Genomic DNA, 21,411 nt, shown 5'->3' on the forward strand with positions numbered 1-21,411 from the left:
TGAAGGAAGCCCCACCTTTGAGCCCTGTGCCCAAGTTACCAGAACCAGCTTGAGGTTCCAATTGGATCAAACCATACTGAAGGATGGACATCGTCATGGAGGCAATGACACCCATGGAGCACCACAATCAACAAGGGCAAGCTAAGGAAACCGAAGATTCAGCAAGAGATTCAAAGAACACATGGGACATATTACAGAAAGGAGGGAACTAACTGTCGTTAAAATTTTTATTACGCATATGATGACTATAGTGGACTTTCTTTTTAGCTTAGAAATGTTATGTAGGTTTATTTTGTATATGTCTCCCTGTCTAGGGTCTGACTGAATTACGGTTATAAAGGAGCGTGGTCGGGTCACGACGTTGCAAGAGAAATTCTATAGATCAGCACTCTGGCCCCTACTCCCCATGTGAAAGCCGCCACCGTTGGTTTGAGGGGGATCTAATGGCTGCGGACTCTGAGAGCAATGTTCTTAGTAAAAGCTACCAGAGGGTCCTCATCAGCAACGGTGGGGTATAGCACACTGATGCCGGTCTCACTGAACCATGGGCGCCCCAACATGAAACTTTGGTTGGTGGGACTGGTGGCCATATGAATGCTATATCACCTTTCTTGGTCGACCCTGTTTTAAAAGACCTTCTGTAATATTATTGGGCGGCCATATGCCATGGAGGGCGGGGTTAGCCCATTAAAAAGGTCTAACCCGAACATCCTATCTATGTGTAGAGCTTGCATGTCTGATGTTTTCTGTTTTTTCTTGCTTTTCTTTCTTCTCTCTCTTTTCACTATGCAGGAGATTTTTTCCTACTGTGCGCCAAATTACTCAGAAAGTTTTTTTTATCTCCTTCATAGTCTTTTGTGTCTTCATGTGTCACACACACACATATAAATATATATATATATATATATATATATATATATATACACACACACAAGGCCTTAGATGGAGGAAAACATACAGTGATCTCGTTTTTATATATATAAAATTTGGGATCAATGGTTGGATTGAAAGGGATTTTTCATAATCTTACTTTTGATACATCACAGATTAGACATAGATTATACAAGCCTCATCTCTTGTGGAATACAGTACCCCGAATTAGCACATCTCACACCCTTTGCCAGTTGCTGCAAACAATAGCAGCCTCCCTTAACAAAAGGCTATTTAACCCCTTCACGACTGCAATCTGTATATATACGTGATAGCTGCACATACCCTGTGCAGCTACCACGTATATATACGTTCTGGCAGCTCTTTAATCCAAGGATTAAAGCTTCTGCCCCTGCCCTGTATGCTGTCACGGACAGCATACAGTGCAGTAATGCCGGCAAGGGACCAATCAGAGTGGCCCCTTGCCGGCAATCGATCCGATTGGTTAGTCTGTGCGGTCTGCAGATCAGAGCCTGAAATCGGTAATGTGTCCTGAAGCCCCCGTGCCCCCTTGAAGCCCCCGATCTGTGCCCCGTTCTTGTCCTGCCCCCCCCCCCCCCCCGATGCGGTCCGCCCCCTCCTGCCCCGACCTGCGCCCCCTTCTTGTCCATCATCTTCTCCTGCTACTTCCTCCTGATGCGGTCCGCCCCTTCCTGTAAATAATGAAATGCTGCCCCCCTCTCCTCTCCCCAGTTTCCAGCGATGCCCCGTCCCCTGCCCCCGATGCATTCCTGAGCCGCCGCCATCAGCAGCGTGTGTCAGCTCTATGCTGACACTGCTGTAACCCCATAGATGCCGCAGTAGCGGCATCCATAGGGTTAATAGAGGGAGAGGGCTCCCTCTCTCTCAACCATCAGGGCTGCTGCGATCGCAGCGCCCGATGGTTGCCATGGCAACCGGACCCTTTGCAAAGGCGTCCGGTTGCCATGGTATAGGCGTCCAGTGCTGCCACCTACAGGCATCTGATTGTATTATACTTTGCAATGCAAGAGCATTGCAAAGTATAGTACAACCATCAGCCCCACTGGATCTTCAAGATCCAAGAGGGAACTGATAAAAAAAAAAAAAAAAAAAATGTGAAAATAATAAAAGTAAAAATAAATAAATAAAAATGTAAAAAAAAAATTTCCTTTTCCTATAAAAAAACAAAACAAAAAAAAAAACACACATATTAGGTGTCACCGCGTCCGTAACGACCATCTCTATAAATATATCACATCATCAACACCGTCCAATAAACACCATCAAAAATAAAAACGGTGTAAAAAAATAAGCCATTTTTGTCACCTTACATCACAAAAAGTGCAACACCAAGCGATCAAAAAGGCGTATATACCCCAAAATAGTACCAATCAAACCGTTACCTAATCCCGCAAAAAATTAGCCCATATTTAAGACAATCGCCTAAAAAATAAAAAGCTATGGCTCTCAGACTATGGAGACACTAAAACATCATTTTTTTGGTTTCAGAAATGCTATTATTGTGTAAAACTTAAATAAATAAGAAAAGGTATACATATTGCGTATTGCCACGTCCGTAACAATCTGCTCTATAAAACTGTCACATGACCTAACCCCTCAGATGAACGCTGTTAAAAAAAAAAAAAAAACTGTTCCAAAACAGCCAATTTTTGCCCACCTTGTCCCATAAAGTGTAATAATGAATGATCAAAAAATCCTATGTACCCAAAAATGGTACCAATAAAAACCTCAACTCTTTCTGCAAAAAATGAGCCCCTGCACAAGACGATCGGTAGAAAAATAAAAAACATATGGCGTTCAGAAAACCAATCCAGCAAAATCTGCCTTCCAAAAACCGTATGGCATTCCTTTCCTTCTGCGCCCTGCCGTGTGCCCATACAGCAGTTTACGACCACATGTGGGGTGTTTCTGTAAACCGCAGAATCAGAGTAATAAATATTGAGTTTTGTTTGGCTGTTAACGCTTAATGTGTTAAAGAAAAAAAATTAATAAAATAGAAAATCTGCTAAAAAAGTGAAATCTAGAAATTTCATCTCCATTTTCCTTTAATTCTTGTGGAACACCTAAAGGGTTAATAGCGTTTGTAAAATTGGTTTTAAGTAACTTGAGGGGTGTAGTTTCCATAATTGGGTCATTTATGGGGTATACACTATGTAAGCCCCACAAAGTGACTTCAGACCTGAACTAGTCCTTAAAAAGTGGGTTTTGGAAATTTTCTTAAAAATTTTAAGAATTGCTTCTAAACTTCTAAGCCTTGTAATGTCCTAAAAAAATAAAATAACATTTCCAAAATGATGCCAACATAAAGTAGACATATGGGGAATGTTATGTAATAAATATTTTATGAGGTATCACTTTCTGTATTTCGAAGCAGAGAAATTGAAGTTTAGAAAATTGCTAATTTTAATTTTTTTTTGGTAAATATGGGATTTTTTCATAAATAAAGGTGATATATATTGACTCAAATTTATGACTGTCATGAAGTACAATGTGTCACGAGAAAACAATCTCAGAATGGCGTGGATAAGTAAAAGTGTTCCAAAGCTATTACCACATAAAGTGACGCATGTCAGATTTGTAAATTTTGACCTGGACATTGGGGCATCAATGACCCTTGGTCATGAAAGGGTTAACATCACACCTCACATACAATTGCAGCAAACTATGACAAGTCATTTAACTTATTAGCATGTAGACTAAACCTGTTCAATATGTAAAATAACCCTTTTTATGTATTGTATATAGCAGATACCAGTATTGTTTAACAAAGTTTCAACTGTATCTTGCCAAACATGTTCCCCAAGGCCTCCTAAGAATACCAGGATTGTTTCAATTGGATCTTGCCAGACAATATGCTCCCACCCCCAAAAAGCCCTATAAGTATGTGCTGGAAATAAAGATTTCAGATATTTAACAACCTAAGTTAAGTCTGGGCTGATATTTATCTCCTGATCAGAGCAAATTGGATATTCGTTGTACAGGGAAATATTCACGGGTTGGAGGTCTGATGCCTCCTCATATAACCAGCATAAACCTGCCTGAAGAAAAACTGCTAACAAAGACATAGATTATTAGAGCCTTAATTTTAATGAACTCATGGTAGAGCCTGTGAATGCAGTTCTGTCTGCTGACGACTTTGCCGAGGCATAGTATTATTTAGTATACAATGTATGAATGTAGGTTGTTAGGGAGCTCTGTCCTTATCAACCATCTTTACATTTACCTGTGAATTTATCAGACGAAATGTCGTTTTCGAGCCCACGTCAATCTCAAATTCTTTTGTAGGTGCAGCATTAAACCTAAGAACAGCATCATGGGAGTCTGTAAATGCAAAAACACACCCTGTGGTAAATTTACAATTCATTTTATTCTTTATTAGCTCGTGGGCTCCTGGTTTATGTTAGTTTCCTATTAATGGAAATGGTAGCATTGTCTACATTTAGAAAATAAAGGGGTTGGGCTGGTGTTTTATATTGATGACCTATCCTCAGGATAGGTCATCAGTATGTGATCAACAGAGGCCTGACACTCGCCACCCACTTCGATCAAGCTGCGAGCCCTGCTTCCTCTTCATTACACTGTGCGTTGTCTCCCTTGTAGTGGCGGCATAGTGTCATTACATGTACTTGTTCCATTCAAGTGAATGGAGTGAGCACTTGTAATTGCACTTGCTTCCGAAACAATCGGCAGTGTAATGAACAGGAAGTAGCGCTCGCACGGAGCGCCGCCTCCTCTTCAGACAGCTGACCGGCAGGAGTGCCGGATGTCGGACCCGCATAAGTAGATCAGGTATTGATTACCTATCCTGAGGATAGGTCATCAATATAAATGGCAGGACAACCCTTTTAAGCTGGATTTACATTGTCCAACTGAGCAGGCAATTATCGGGAAGAGACTATTCCTTCCTGATAACTACCTTCTTAGTGGAGGTAAAGACATGCATTTACATGCAGCAATCTCCACCTCTCTCATTTCACCCATTCAACTCGTTTATCAGGTGATCAGTAGAACATTCACATATGTGTTTTCAATTCAGGTTTTGAGATACGGCAGAGAATCTCAGAACCTGAATTAAACTGAAAACTGAACAAACCTGATCAGACATGAAAATCATTGTAAATCAATGGGCGCCGGATCAGTCTTTTTCTGTAAAGAAAAAAAATAATAATCAGGCACCATTGACTTAGGGTTCTTTCACACTTGCGCTGTTGGATTCCGGCAGGCAGTTCCGTCGCCGGAACTGCCTGCCGGTTCCAGCAATCTGTATGCAAACTGATACCATTTGTAGACAGATCCGGATGCTGATCCGTCTCACAAATGCATTGCTATACCGGATCCGTCTCTCCGGTTGTCATCCGGAAAAACGGATCCGGTATTTATCTTTTTCACATTTTTAAAGGTCAAAACCGGATCCATTTTTCCGGAACACTTGGGTCCGGATCCGGTATTAATACATTTCAATGCAAGTGTTCCCGAATTTTGGACGGAGAAAATTCTGCAGCATGCTGCGCTATTTTCTCCATCCAAAAACCGTACAGTGACTGAACTTGAGACATCCTAATGCATACTGAACGGATTGCTCTCCATTCAGAATGCATTAGGATAAAACTAGGATGGAACTCAATACTGGAAAAGTTTAACGCGAATGTGAAAGTACCCTTACATTGATATTCATGCCTGATCAGGTTTGTTCAGTTTTGCAAACTGGACACAAAAACGCTGCTTGCAGCAATTTTGTGTCCAGCCCCAAAACACAACTGAACTGCACTGATGCATCCTGATCAGTTTTGTCCCCATTCGCAATGCCGGATCTCAAAACCTGAATTAAAAATGCAGATGTGAAAGTAGCCTTGGGGTACTTTCACAATTGCGTCAGAGGATTCCGGCAGGCAGTTCCGGCATTCCGGACGCAAACTGATGGTATTTGTCAGATGGATCCGGATGTGGATCCGTCTGACAAGTGCATTGAAATACCGGATCTGTCTCATCTGGAAAAACGGATCTGGCATTTATTTTTTTCACAGATTTAAAGGTCTCCTCATGCGTGTACCAGAAGAACGGATCCGTCAATGCAACATTTTTAATGCCGGATCTAATACATTTCAATGGAAATTAATGCCGGATCCGGCATCCTGGCAAGTGTTCAGGATTTTTGGCCGGAGAGAAAAATGCACCATTTTTTCTCCGGCCAAAAAACGTAAGAAGGACTGAACTGATGCATCCTGATGCTTACTGAACGGAATCATCTCCATTTAGAATGCATTGGGATAAAACTGATCAGTTTTTTCCGGTATTGAGCCTCTGTGATGGAACTCAATACCGGAAAAGAAAAACGCTAGTGTGAAAGTACCCTTATAAAGGCCGCTTATTGGGACGAGCGTTTGTAATAACTTTTATTCCCGATAATTGCCTGAACAATTGTGCAGAATAAATGCACCTTTTCATGCATGAGAACACTAGAGTGCTGACCCCAGGGTTCATTTTATGCCTACAATCTTCAGGGTTCTATATCTGGTACTGCACAACCTGATCTTACAGTCATGTGAAAAAATTAGGACACCCTTTGAAAGCATGTGGTTTTTTGTAACATTTTTAATAAAAGGTTATTTCATCTCCGTTTCAACAATACAGAGAGATTAAAGTAATCCAACTAAACAAAGAAAACTGAAGAAAAGTCTTTTCAAGATCTTCTGTAAATGTCATTCTACAAAAATGCCTATTCTAACTGAGGAAAAAGATAGGACACCCTTGCCCCTAATAGCGAGTGTTACCTCCTTTGGCTGAAATAACTGCAGTGAGACGGTTCTTGTAGCCATCTACCAGTCTTCGACATCGGTCTGAGGAAATTTTACCCCACTCCTCAATGCAGAACTTTTTCAGCTGTGAGATGTTTGAGGGGTTTCTTGCACGTACAGCCCTTTTCAAGTCACCCCACAGCATCTCAATGGGATTCAAATCTGGACTTTGACTTGGCCATTCCAGGACTCTCCATTTCTTCTTTTTCAGCCAATCTTTGGTTGATTTACTAGTATGTTTTGGGTCATTGTCATGTTGCATGGTCCAGTTCCGCTTCAGCTTTAATTTTCTAACTGATGGTCTCACATGTTCTTCAAGCACCTTCTGATACACAGTAGAATTCATCGTGGATTCTATGATGGTGAGCTGACCAGGTCCTGCTGCAGCAAAGCAGCCCCAAACCATGACACTTCCACCTCCATGCTTCACAGTTGGTATGAGGTTCTTTTCTTGGAATGCTGTGTTTGGTTTACGCCAAACATGTCCTCTGCTGTTGTGTCCAAATAATTCAATTTTGGACTCATCTGTCCAAAGAACATTATTCCAGAAGTCCTGGTCTTTGTCAACTTTATCTCTGGCAAATGTCAGTCTGGCCTCGATGTTTCTCTTGGAAAGCAAAGGTTTCCTCCTTGCACACCTCCCATGCAAGTTAAACTTGTACAGTCTCTTTCTGATTGTAGAGGCATGTACTTCTACATCAACAGTAGCCAGAGCCTTCTGTAGTTCTCGAGATGACACTTTAGGGTTTTTGGAGACCTCTTTTAGCATCTTGCGGTCTGCTCTTGGGGTGAACTTGCTGGGGCGACCAGTCCTGGGCATGTTGGCAGTTGTTTTGAAAGCCCTCCACTTGTAGACTATCTTCCGGACAGTGGAATGGCTGATTTCAAAATCTTTTGAGATCTTTTTAAATCCCTTCCCAGACTCATAGGCTGCTACAATCTTTTTTCTGAAGTCCTCTGACAGCTCTTTTGCTCTCACCATGGTGCTCACTCTCACTTCAACAGTCAGGAGCACACCAAACTAAATGTCTGAGGTTTAAATAGGGCAAGCCTCATTCAACATGCAGAGTAACGATCTACTAATTATGTGCACCTGGTGTGATATACCTGTGTGAGATCTGAGCCAATTTAAGAGGGAATACATGTGAGGGTGTCCTATCTTTTTCCTCAGTTAGAATAGGCATTTTTGTAGAATGACATTTACAGAAGATCTTGAAAAGACTTTTCTTCAGTTTTCTTTGTTTAGTTGGATTACTTTAATCTCTCTGTATTGTTGAAACGGAGATGAAATAACCTTTTATTAAAAATGTTACAAAAAACCACATGCTTTCAAAGGGTGTCCTAATTTTTTCACATGACTGTAGAATACATACACATTTCTAAATTCTAAGCACTCATAAAGTATATGTATTGGCATCTTTTATTTCAGGTGCCTGGGGAGGAAGGGCATCTAGTTGTATGTAATTGTATCCAAATTTTACTTTTAGAATTGAAATTTACAGATGTTGTAACTTAGGCCTCGTTCACATCATGCAGGACTTTCGTCTCCACTCAAAAATCATGTTCTGAGCGTAAACCGGATGGTCCCCATTATAGTCTGTGGGGTTTTTAGGCTCTGTTAGGCTAAGTTAGATCTCAGTTATCTGCAGAATTCGTCATTTCCGTTCTCCTGCTCCTCAATGGAGCCGGAGAACGGAAAGGAGAAACGGTGATGTGAACGAGGCCTTAAAAACAATCCTCTAGCTACAGTCATTGACCCATATTTATGACTTATTTTCTTCCCCAAAAATTGGAGAGGCTTAGGGATGAGCAAATCGATTTCAGATGAATTATCCGGAGTCGATTCACATAAGACTTAGTTCTAATACTGTACGGAGCAGGAGCTCTGTACAGTATTAAAAAGTATTGGCTCCTATGAGCTGAAGTTATTGCTTTGCGAAGTCTCGCAAGACTTCGCGCAATACCTTCGAAAATTAATTTGTACTGTAAAAAAACATTTCCTGGGTTTGGTTCCAAGGTACCACTTGGGAAACATGCAAATTAGGCCTTTGGTGCCACAAGAACGTCACTATTGCTCTATTCTCATTTCTGTGACCAGTATTTCTGTGACATTCATCTCACTGGCTACTTTGAATGACAGGGCTAGGCAGTGGTAAATCAGCCAGAGAGAAGCTGGCCATAAAAAGAAGTGGAGCGTGGGTTCTACAAATTGCATATTAAAGGGAATCTGTCACTTGTTTTATGCTGCTAGGTTCTAACAGCTCCAGCTTATGCCAATGAGTCCCTGTATTCATGAGCTCACGGCTCTGCCCGCCCCCTGTCTGATTGACAGGTTTTTTTCAGAAGCAGGTGGGCAGGGAAAGCCAGAAGCTTATGAATATGGGGACTCATTGGCATGCGCTGGAGCTGTTTAGCACAAGATTTTAGCAAAATAGCTGGTTCAATTATAGAAAGTGACCCAGCATTTTGCTAAGGGGATTTGTCACTAGTTTATGTTGCCCTTAGTCAGGACACCATAAAACTAGTATCAAAACTCAGCAACGGAGCCTTGGATTGACAAAAGGAAAACAGTGTTTATGTGTCTGTGGGAACTCTAGGGAGGTCACTGGTGACAGATTCCCTTTAAAGGACTGTCCTACTCACCTATCTCTTGTCCAAGTCCTGAACCTATTAGAGATCCAGCAGAAGATACTACAGCACATTGTCTTAGTTTCCCCACTACTTCATGAATGTCCTTGTCAGGCAGATATTGACTCCAGGAACTTGCACTGTCAGGTAGGTCAGAACTCTTCAGTGTTGTCATGTTCACCCTTTGTTTAAGCTGGAAGAGAAGTTCGTGTGGATTGTGTTGCTGGTTGATGGTGCCCTGGAATTTGACTTTGTATGTGTTCATTGACTGGTAACTAGGGATGAGCGAACTCGAACTGTATAGTTCGGGTTCGTACCGAATTTTGGGGTGTCCGTGACACGGACCCGAACCCGGACATTTTCGTAAAAGTCCGGGTTCGGGTTCGGTGTTCGTCGCTTTCTTGGCGCTTTTGTGACGCTTTCTTGGCGCTTTTTGAAAGGCTGCAAAGCAGCCAATCAACAAGCGTCATACTACTTGCCCCAAGAGGCCATCACAGCCATGCCTACTATTGGCATGGCTGTGATTGGCCAGAGCACCATGTGACCCAGCCTCTATTTAAGCTGGAGTCACATAGCGCCGCCCGTCACTCTGCTCTGATTAGCGTAGGGAGAGGTTGCGGCTGCGACAGTAGGGCGAGATTAGGCAGATTAACTCCTCCAAAGGACTTGATTAACTGATCGATCTGCAGCTGTGGATCATTGAGCTGCTGATCCTCAATTGCTCACTGTTTTTAGGCTGCACAGACCGTTTGTCAGTCTCATTTTTCTGGGGTGATCGGCGGCCATTTTGTGTCTTGTGGTGCGCCAGCACAAGCTGCGACCAAGTGCATTTAACCCTCAATGGTGTGGTTGTTTTTTGGCTAAAGCCTACATCAGGGTGAAGCTGTCACACCAAGTGCATTTAACCAGCAATAGTCTGTTCATTTTTTGGCCATATACAAAATCAGGGGCAAGCTGCGCCTGTCACCAAGTGCATTTAACCCTCAATGGTGTGGTTGTTTTTTGGCTAAAGCCTACATCAGGGTGAAGCTGTGACACCAAGTGCATTTAACCAGCAATAGTCTGTTCATTTTTTGGCCATATACAAAATCAGGGGCAAGCTGCGCCTGTCACCAAGTGCATTTAACCCTCAATGGTGTGGTTGTTTTTTGGCTAAAGCCTACATCAGGGTGAAGCTGTCACACCAAGTGCATTTAACCAGCAATAGTCTGTTCATTTTTTGGCCATATACAAAATCAGGGGCAAGCTGCGCCTGTCACCAAGTGCATTTAACCCTCAATGGTGTGGTTGTTTTTTGGCTAAAGCCTACATCAGGGTGAAGCTGTCACACCAAGTGCATTTAACCAGCAATAGTCTGTTTATTTTTTGGCCATATCCCAGTCTAATTCTGTCACTAAATCCATACCGGTCACCCAGCGCCTAAATACTAGGCCTCAAATTTATATCCAGCTAAATCTGTCCCTAGTGCTGTAGCTGGGCGAGTTATTTAGTGTCCGTTCAAGCACATTTCTTGTTCTGGGTTGAAATACAATTCCCAATTTAGCAATTTCATAATTTAGTGGTTCCTGCTATATCAGAGCTATTTGAAATCTATCCCAAAAAGGGTATATAATATTGAAGGTGCACATTGGGTCATTCAGAATAACTTCACACACACCCGCTACTGTGTATTTCCAAGTCTAATTCTGTCACTAAACCCATACCTGTCACCCAGCGCCTAAATACTAGGCCTCAAATTTAAATCCCTCTAAATCTCTCGTTACCGCTGTACTGTTGTTGCTGGGCAAGATATTTAGTGTCCGTCAAAGCACATTTTTTGTTCTGGGTTGAAGTACAATTCCCAATTTAGCAATTTCATAATTTAGTGGTTCCTGCTATATCAGAGCTATTTGGAATCTATCCCTAAAAGGGTATATAATATTGAAGGTGCACATTGGGTCATTCAGAATAACTTCACACACACCCGCTACTGTGTATTTCCAAGTCTAATTCTGTCACTAAACCCATACCTGTCACCCAGCGCCTAAATACTAGGCCTCAAATTTAAATCCCTCTAAATCTCTCGTTACCGCTGTACTGTTGTTGCTGGGCAAGATATTTAGTGTCCGTCAAAGCACATTTTTTGTTCTGGGTTGAAGTACAATTCCCAATTTAGCAATTTCATAATTTAGTGGTTCCTGCTATATCAGAGCTATTTGGAATCTATCCCTAAAAGGGTATATAATATTGAAGGTGCACATTGGGTCATTCAGAATAACTTCACACACACCCGCTACTGTGTATTTCCAAGTCTAATTCTGTCACTAAACCCATACCTGTCACCCAGCGCCTAAATACTAGGCCTCAAATTTAAATCCCTCTAAATCTCTCGTTACCGCTGTACTGTTGTTGCTGGGCAAGATATTTAGTGTCCGTCAAAGCACATTTTTTGTTCTGGGTTGAAGTACAATTCCCAATTTAGCAATTTCATAATTTAGTGGTTTCTGCTATATCAGAGCTATTTGAAATCTATCCCTAAAAGGGTATATAATATTGAAGGTGCACATAGGGTCATTCAGAATAACTTCACACACACGCTTCTGTGCATTTCCAAGTCTAATTCTGTCACTAAATCCATACCGGTGACCCAGCGCCTAAATACTAGGCCTCAAATTTATATCCCGCTAAATCTCTCGTTACCGCTGTACTGTTGTTGCTGGGCAAGATATTTAGTGTCCGTCAAAGCACATTTTTTGTTCTGGGTTGAAGTACAATTCCCAATTTAGCAATTTCATAATTTAGTGGTTCCTGCTATATCAGAGCTATTTGAAATCTATCCCAAAAAGGGTATATAATATTGAAGGTGCACATTGGGTCATTCAGAATAACTTCACACACACCCGCTACTGTGTATTTCCAAGTCTAATTCTGTCACTAAACCCATACCTGTCACCCAGCGCCTAAATACTAGGCCTCAAATTTAAATCCCTCTAAATCTCTCGTTACCGCTGTACTGTTGTTGCTGGGCAAGATATTTAGTGTCCGTCAAAGCACATTTTTTGTTCTGGGTTGAAGTACAATTCCCAATTTAGCAATTTCATAATTTAGTGGTTTCTGCTATATCAGAGCTATTTGAAATCTATCCCTAAAAGGGTATATAATATTGAAGGTGCACATTGGGTCATTCAGAATAACTTCACACACACGCTTCTGTGCATTTCCAAGTCTAATTCTGTCACTAAATCCATACCGGTCACCCAGCGCCTAAATACTAGGCCTCAAATTTATATCCCGCTGAATTTGAATACAATACATTGGGCCAAATAATATATTTGTTGTTGTGGTGAACCATAACAATGAGAAAAACATCTAGTAAGGGACGCGGACGTGGACATGGTCGTGGTGGTGTTAGTGGACCCTCTGGTGCTGGGAGAGGACGTGGCCGTTCTGCCACATCCACACGTCCTAGTGTACCAACTACCTCAGGTCCCAGTAGCCGCCAGAATTTACAGCGATATATGGTGGGGCCCAATGCCGTTCTAAGGATGGTAAGGCCTGAGCAGGTACAGGCATTAGTCAATTGGGTGGCCGACAGTGGATCCAGCACGTTCACATTATCTCCCACCCAGTCTTCTGCAGAAAGCGCACAGATGGCGCCTGAAAACCAACCCCATCAGTCTGTCACATCACCCCCATGCATACCAGGGAAACTGTCTCAGCCTCAAGTTATGCAGCAGTCTCTTATGCTGTTTGAAGACTCCGCTGGCAGGGTTTCCCAAGGGCATCCACCTAGCCCTTCCCCAGCGGTGAAAGACATAGAATGCACTGACGCACAACCACTTATGTTTCCTGATGATGAGGACATGGGAATACCACCTCAGCATGTCTCTGATGATGACGAAACACAGGTGCCAACTGCTGCGTCTTTCTGCAGTGTGCAGACTGAACAGGAGGTCAGGGATCAAGACTGGGTGGAAGACGATGCAGGGGACGATGAGGTCCTAGACCCCACATGGAATGAAGGTCGTGCCACTGACTTTCACAGTTCGGAGGAAGAGGCAGTGGTGAGACCGAGCCAACAGCGTAGCAAAAGAGGGAGCAGTGGGCAAAAGCAGAACACCCGCCGCCAAGAGACTCCGCCTGCTACTGACCGCCGCCATCTGGGACCGAGCACCCCAAAGGCAGCTTCAAGGAGTTCCCTGGCATGGCACTTCTTCAAACAATGTGCTGACGACAAGACCCGAGTGGTTTGCACGCTGTGCCATCAGAGCCTGAAGCGAGGCATTAACGTTCTGAACCTGAGCACAACCTGCATGACCAGGCACCTGCATGCAAAGCATGAACTGCAGTGGAGTAAACACCTTAAAACCAAGGAAGTCACTCAGGCTCCCCCTGCTACCTCTTCTGCTGCTGCCGCCTCGGCCTATTCTGCTGCTGCCGCCTCGGCCTCTTCCTCCGCCTCTGGAGGAACGTTGGCACCTGCCGCCCAGCAAACAGGGGATGTACCACCAACACCACCACCACCACCTCCGTCACCAAGCGTCTCAACCATGTCACACGCCAGCGTTCAGCTCTCCATCTCACAAACATTTGATAGAAAGCGTAAATTCCCACCTAGCCACCCTCGATCCCTGGCCCTGAATGCCAGCATTTCTAAACTACTGGCCTATGAAATGCTGTCATTTAGGCTGGTGGACACAGACAGCTTCAAACAGCTCATGTCGCTTGCTGTCCCACAGTATGTTGTTCCCAGCCGGCACTACTTCTCCAAGAGAGCCGTGCCTTCCCTGCACAACCAAGTATCCGATAAAATCAAGTGTGCACTGCGCAACGCCATCTGTAGCAAGGTCCACCTAACCACAGATACGTGGACCAGTAAGCACGGCCAGGGACGCTATATCTCCCTAACTGCACACTGGGTAAATGTAGTGGCAGCTGGGCCCCAGGCGGAGAGCTGTTTGGCGCACGTCCTTCCGCCGCCAAGGATCGCAGGGCAACATTCTTTGCCTCCTGTTGCCACCTCCTCCTTCTCGGCTTCCTCCTCCTCTTCTTCCACCTGCTCATCCAGTCAGCCACACACCTTCACCACCAACTTCAGCACAGCCCGGGGTAAACGTCAGCAGGCCATTCTGAAACTCATATGTTTGGGGGACAGGCCCCACACCGCACAGGAGTTGTGGCGGGGTATAGAACAACAGACCGACGAGTGGTTGCTGCCGGTGAGCCTCAAGCCCGGCCTGGTGGTGTGTGATAATGGGCGAAATCTCGTTGCAGCTCTGGGACTAGCCAATTTGACGCACATCCCTTGCTTGGCGCATGTGCTGAATTTGGTGGTGCAGAAGTTCATTCACAACTACCCCGACATGTCAGAGCTGCTGCATAAAGTGCGGGCCGTCTGTTCGCGCTTCCGGCGTTCACATCCTGCCGCTGCTCGCCTGTCTGCGCTACAGCGTAACTTCGGCCTTCCCGCTCACCGCCTCATATGCGACGTGCCCACCAGGTGGAACTCCACCTTGCACATGCTGGACAGACTGTGCGAGCAGCAGCAGGCCATAGTGGAGTTTCAGCTGCAGCACGCACGGGTCAGTCGCACTACAGAACAGCACCACTTCACCACCAATGACTGGGCCTCCATGCGAGACCTGTGTGCCCTGTTGCGCTGTTTCGAGTACTCCACCAACATGGCCAGTGGCGATGACACCGTTATCAGCGTTACAATACCACTTCTATGTCTCCTTGAGAAAACACTTAGGGCGATGATGGAACAGGAGGTGGCCCAGGAGGAGGAGGAGGAGGATGAGGAAGAGGGGTCATTTTTAGCACTTTCAGGCCAGTCTCTTCGAAGTGACTCAGAGGGAGGTTTTTTGCAACAGCAGAGGCCAGGTACAAATGTGGCCAGCCAGGGCCCACTACTGGAGCACGAGGAGGACGAGGATGAGGAGGAGGTGGAGGAGGATGAGGATGAAGCATGGTCACAGCGGGGTGGCACCCAACGCAGCTCGGGTCCATCACTGGTGCGTGGCTGGGGGGAAAGGCAGGACGATGACGATACGCCTCCCACAGAGGACAGCTTGTCCTTACCCCTGGGCAGCCTGGCACACATGAGCGACTACATGCTGCAGTGCCTGCGCAACGACAGCAGAGTTGCCCACATTTTAACCTGTGCGGACTACTGGGTTGCCACCCTGCTGGATCCACGCTACAAAGACAATGTGCCCACCTTACTTCCTGCACTGGAGCGTGATAGGAAGATGCGCGAGTACAAGCGCACGTTGGTAGACGCGCTACTGAGAGCATTCCCAAATGTCACAGGGGAACAAGTGGAAGCCCAAGGCCAAGGCAGAGGAGGAGCAAGAGGTCGCCAAGGCAGCTGTGTCACGGCCAGCTCCTCTGAGGGCAGGGTTAGCATGGCAGAGATGTGGAAAACTTTTGTCAACACGCCACAGCTAACTGCACCACCACCTGATACGCAACGTGTTAGCAGGAGGCAACATTTCACTAACATGGTGGAACAGTACGTGTGCACACCCCTCCACGTACTGACTGATGGTTCGGCCCCATTCAACTTCTGGGTCTCTAAATTGTCCACGTGGCCAGAGCTAGCCTTTTATGCCTTGGAGGTGCTGGCCTGCCCGGCAGCCAGCGTTTTGTCTGAACGTGTATTCAGCACGGCAGGGGGCGTCATTACAGACAAACGCAGCCGCCTGTCTACAGCCAATGTGGACAAGCTGACGTTCATAAAAATGAACCAGGCATGGATCCCACAGGACCTGTCCGTCCCTTGTCCAGATTAGACATTAACTACCTCCCCATAACCATATATTATTGGACTCCAGGGCACTTCCTCATTCAATCCTATTTTTATTTTCATTTTACCATTATATTGCGATGCTACCCAAAGTTGAATGAACCTCTCCTCTGCCTGTGTGCTAGGCCTAAATATATGCCAATGGACTGTTGCAGTGGTGGCTGACATGAAGCCTGATTCTCTGCTATGACATGCAGACTAATTCTCTGCTGACATGAAGCCAGATTGTCTGTTACGGGACCTCTCTCCTCTGCCTGGGTGCTGGGCCTAAATTTATGACAATGGACTGTTGCAGTGGTGGCTGACGTGAAGCCTGATTCTCTGCTATGACATGCAGACTGATTCTCTGCTGTCATGAAGCCAGATTGTCTGTTACGGGACCTTTCTCCTCTACCTGGGTTCTGGGCCTAAATTTATGAAAATTGACTCTTACAGTGGTGGGTGACGTGAAGCCTGATTCTCTGCTATGATATGAAGACTGATTCTCTGCTGACATGAAGCCAGATTGTCTGTTACGGGACCTTTCTCCTCTGCCTGGGTTCTGGGCCTAAATTTATGAAAATTGACTCTTACAGTGGTGGGTGACGTGAAGCCTGATTCTCTGCTATGATATGAAGACTGATTCTCTGCTGACATGAAGCCAGATTGTCTGTTACGGGACCTTTCTCCTCTGCCTGGGTTCTGGGCCTAAATTTATGAAAATTGACTCTTACAGTGGTGGGTGACGTGAAGCCTGATTCTCTGCTATGATATGAAGACTGATTCTCTGCTGACATGAAGCCAGATTGTCTGTTACGGGACCTTTCTCCTCTGCCTGGGTTCTGGGCCTAAATTTATGAAAATTGACTCTTACAGTGGTGGGTGACGTGAAGCCTGATTCTCTGCTATGATATGAAGACTGATTCTCTGCTGACATGAAGCCAGATTGTCTGTTACGGGACCTTTCTCCTCTGCCTGGGTTCTGGGCCTAAATTTATGAAAATTGACTCTTACAGTGGTGGGTGACGTGAAGCCTGATTCTCTGCTATGATATGAAGACTGATTCTCTGCTGACATGAAGCCAGATTGTCTGTTACGGGACCTTTCTCCTCTGCCTGGGTTCTGGGCCTAAATTTATGAAAATTGACTCTTACAGTGGTGGGTGACGTGAAGCCTGATTCTCTGCTATGATATGAAGACTGATTCTCTGCTGACATGAAGCCAGATTGTCTGTTACGGGACCTTTCTCCTCTGCCTGGGTTCTGGGCCTAAATTTATGAAAATTGACTCTTACAGTGGTGGGTGACGTGAAGCCTGATTCTCTGCTATGATATGAAGACTGATTCTCTGCTGACATGAAGCCAGATTCTCTGTTACGGGACCTCTCTCCTCTGCCTGGGTGCTGGGCCTAAATTTATGACAATGGACTGTTGCAGTGGTGGCTGACGTGAAGCCTGATTCTCTGCTATGACATGCAGACTGATTCTCTGCTGACATGAAGCCAGATTCTCTGTTACGGGACCTCTCTCCTCTGCCTGTGTGTGTGCTGGGCCTAAATATATGCCAATGGACTGTTGCAGTGGTGGCTGACGTGAAGCCTCATTCTCTGCTATGACATGCAGACTAATTCTCTGCTGACATGAAGACAGATTCTCTGTTACGGGACCTCTCTCCTCTGCCTGGGTGCCGGGGCCTAAATATCTGAGAATGGACTGTTCCAGTGGTGGGTGACGGGAAGCCAGATTCTCTGCTATGGAACCTCTCTCCAATTGATTTTGGTTAATTTTTATTTATTTAATTTTTATTTTAATTCATTTCCCTATCCACATTTGTTTGCAGGGGATTTACCTACATGTTGCTGCCTTTTGCAGCCCTCTAGCTCTTTCCTGGGCTGTTTTACAGCCTTTTTAGTGCCGAAAAGTTCGGGTCCCCATTGACTTCAATGGGGTTCGGGTTCGGGACGAAGTTCGGATCGGGTTCGGATCCCGAACCCGAACATTTCCGGGATGTTCGGCCGAACTTCTCGAACCCGAACATCCAGGTGTTCGCTCAACTCTACTGGTAACCTTTTCTCACTTTCTGTAGTTTCTGGATCAAGTCGTTGGAAGTCATTTCCTTTTCCCACAATTTAGCTCTATTGTGTTTGGGCTGACTGCTGTGTTTTGGTAAGTTATGCTTCGTTCTACTTTCATTTGATGAAATATTCAACGGTTTGTATTTTGTGGTGAAAATATACTGGTGCACATCCTCCTCAGTATTGGCAATATATTTCTTTTTATTTATGGAAAGACCATTGTAGAGAAACCAGCAAACGCACAGGGCTATAGAAGTGATGAGTCCCCGTTTTACTAAGAAGCGAACCATGGTAATAGGTGCAAAAAGGATGGAATAAGTTGCTCTTTAATATCTACAAAATATATAAAACATTCAATGTATTTAGCAGTTTTCTGAGTGACGTATTAATATCTACATGTAAAATTTACAATGTAAATAGTAAAATGAGCAATGAAAGAAGAGTGTAGCCTGACACAAACAACTCCATAAGGAATCTCTTCTCAGCCCTATACCAGGTTCTGTGTATTATCTTGGATCTGGAAGTTTATTGGTGAGAAGGTGTGACAACATCGGTACCTGCATTACTTAGGCCAGTTGTTGTGACACACAGAGTAAAGCTGTTCTGGTCCATTACTTATAATTCCATGTGGTCTGGGTAAATAGCACAACCATTTGATATGAAATTCCCCCACTTATTTGATCAACCTGCGGCCCTCCAGCTGTTGCAAAAAACTACAACTCCCACCATGCCCTTCTGTAGGCTGATAGCTGTAGGCTGTCCTGGAATTATGGGAGTTGTAGTTTTCTAACAGCTGGAGGGCCACAGATTGAGCATGCCTGTTATAGATTGTATGTAGCTGGCAAGCTAAGACCTGTCCTAGGTTTCTAATATAGTTTGTGTGTTTATACATCTAAACCTGCCAATAACCTTAACACAGTTCCTATGTTTGTGTGTTAAAGACAAAAGCAGATTTATTTACAGTGACTTTGTGTTTGGATGTCATATAACTGTTATATATTGTGTTCACAGAAGCAGAAAAGATAATATGCATTTATTCATTCATTATTTAATGTAAGTTAAGCTCAATGACACAGCAGAAATAACAGAAAGCATAGAGTTAAACTGTTGTTGCTGGGCAGGAGTCTTGACCAATCCTAGCCAGCCTCACACAGCCCAGGAGTTTTGACCAATTACAGCCAGCCTCACACACACAGCTTGTGTGGGAAATTCCCCTAGCAGGAGCAGCTGGAATCATTAATCACCAGAGAGAGAAGCTGAACAGACATTCACTCCACAAGAGCTGTGTTTTAAAGAAGCAGAGAGGACAAAATAGGTATTTAACACAGTTATATAAAGTTCCTACTGTTAATATAGTGATTATTAGTGATGAGAGAGCATGCTCGGCCAAGTACCGGTTCAGCTCGAGCATCGCTATGCTCGGCAGATCCGAGCGCTCAGCCCAGTACCACATGTGCTCGAGTGCCATGGTCGAGTCTCCTCCCCGCACGTTTGGCGCCTTCTAAGCAGCCAATAAACATGCTGGTAAGTATTGCCATCTCTGTAATGCCATTAGCCATGTTTTCTACTGGCATTACTGTGATTGGCTGGCCGAAACATGTCATCAAGTGCTATATAGCACCCGATCACGCAGGTTCGGCTCATTGCGAGTCAGGGAGAGCTGCTGTTAGGAAGGGATAGACAGTGTAGGGAGATTGTGATTGCAAATTACTCTTTCTCAAGACGTATCAAAGACCCAAAAGGCCTTTTAAGGACTACTGTTTGTGTTAGCAGCAATTTAAAGTGCAGATTTGCACTTTTATTTTATTTTTACAAAAAGAAAATCACTTAATTGGTTATCTTAATAGAAGGTGTCTGCAGTGACTTCTGACATCTGTGCAATACCTTCTGTGTATCAGAGGCATAGATAGGAAGAATATCAGTGAAAACAATATTTTTTTGTCCCAGAATCTGACCACATTTTTGCTGTCAGCTATTTAACCCTTTAATCTCAGTGCTCTGCATTAGAATACCATCTGTGCACTTCAGGGCCATATATTGGGATATAGTGAAAATCAATATATATACAAATTTCACTTAATCTGCACACAGTTTTCTTATCAGTGGTTGAAACCGTCTATCGCAGTGCATTGTATTTCTATACCGTCTGAGTGCTTCAATCCCATGTATTGGGAAAAAGTGAAAATCAATATATATACAAATTTCACTGATTCTGCACACAGTTTTCTTGTCTGCGGCAGAAACTGTTTATCGCAGCGCATTGCATTTCTATACCGTCTGTGTGCTTCAGGCCCATATATTGGGAATAATATAGTCATAAATATAAACATCATAAAACAGTGTCTGTACTGCAGATTACAATAATCTGTGGCTAAAATACTGTCCAAAATCTGTGCTGTTCTGTGTCATATACTGCCCTGTATCGGAAAACTGTCTTTTGTAGACAGTAAAAAAAACAGCATCACAACCAGTAAAAAATCCATAAATTCGAAGAAGGCCAGCACTAATGGACGGAGAACAGGGCGTTATGCTGATGGTTCAGGCAGAGGTCGTGGAACTGGTCGCAATGAAACTGTGCCTGCTGCCAGTGCACCCAAAAAAAAGTATTAAAACCATACCCAGCTTCATATCCAACTTAGTTAGGCGGTGCACAACAACACTGTCCAAGTCAGACCAGTGCGAACAGTTGGTCGGTTGGCTTGCTGACGATAATGCTTCCAGTCGGCTAAGGACCACCCTCTCTTCCACCAAGTCCAGTCTCTCTAGCCAAGAGTCTGGTCAGCCAACTCCTCGCTCAGATCATCCTTCCTCCCACCATGGAGAGGCCTGCCAAATGAGTGATCCCACACTCAGATATTCCCAGGAGCTCTTTTCAGCTCCACTATTAGATTTGGCCCTCGCGGCCAGCATATTTGAAGAGGGACCTGAAATATTTGCAACCTCTTGAGCCTTCACAGTCTCAAGAAGATGACGGTGGTAAAAGTCAATGATTAGTTCACGAGGCGGATGACGATGAGACACAGTTGTCAATCACTGAGGTTGTGGTTAGGTCAAGACAGGAGGATGATCAGAGTGAGGAAGTGGAAGAGGAGGTGTTGGACGATGAGGTAATTTACGCAACATGGGAAGGTGAAAAGCCGAGCGATGACAGCAGTACAGAGGGGGAGGGATCCGCAGCACCGCAACAGGCTGGAAGAGTCAGTGGGGATGCAAAATGGAGAAGTCGACCCACACCA

The 21,411-nt window shown here is 44.5% G+C and overlaps 1 protein-coding gene across 4 annotated transcripts in view; it reads right to left on the reverse strand.

The window, feature by feature from the left end:
* LOC122935669 (beta-galactoside alpha-2,6-sialyltransferase 1-like) overlaps positions 1–21,411 on the reverse strand; it is a 418,780-nt gene that overhangs the window by 172,121 nt on the left and 225,248 nt on the right. For all 4 annotated transcript variants that reach the window (XM_044291488.1, XM_044291489.1, XM_044291490.1 and 1 more), the window contains one exon: positions 4,136–4,233. In XM_044291488.1, coding sequence (XP_044147423.1) covers positions 4,136–4,233 — 98 coding nt within the window. The remainder of the gene's footprint in view (positions 1–4,135; positions 4,234–21,411) is intronic.

Source organism: Bufo gargarizans, chromosome 4 (genome assembly GCF_014858855.1).
Source record: "Bufo gargarizans isolate SCDJY-AF-19 chromosome 4, ASM1485885v1, whole genome shotgun sequence".
NCBI lineage: Eukaryota > Metazoa > Chordata > Amphibia > Anura > Bufonidae > Bufo > Bufo gargarizans.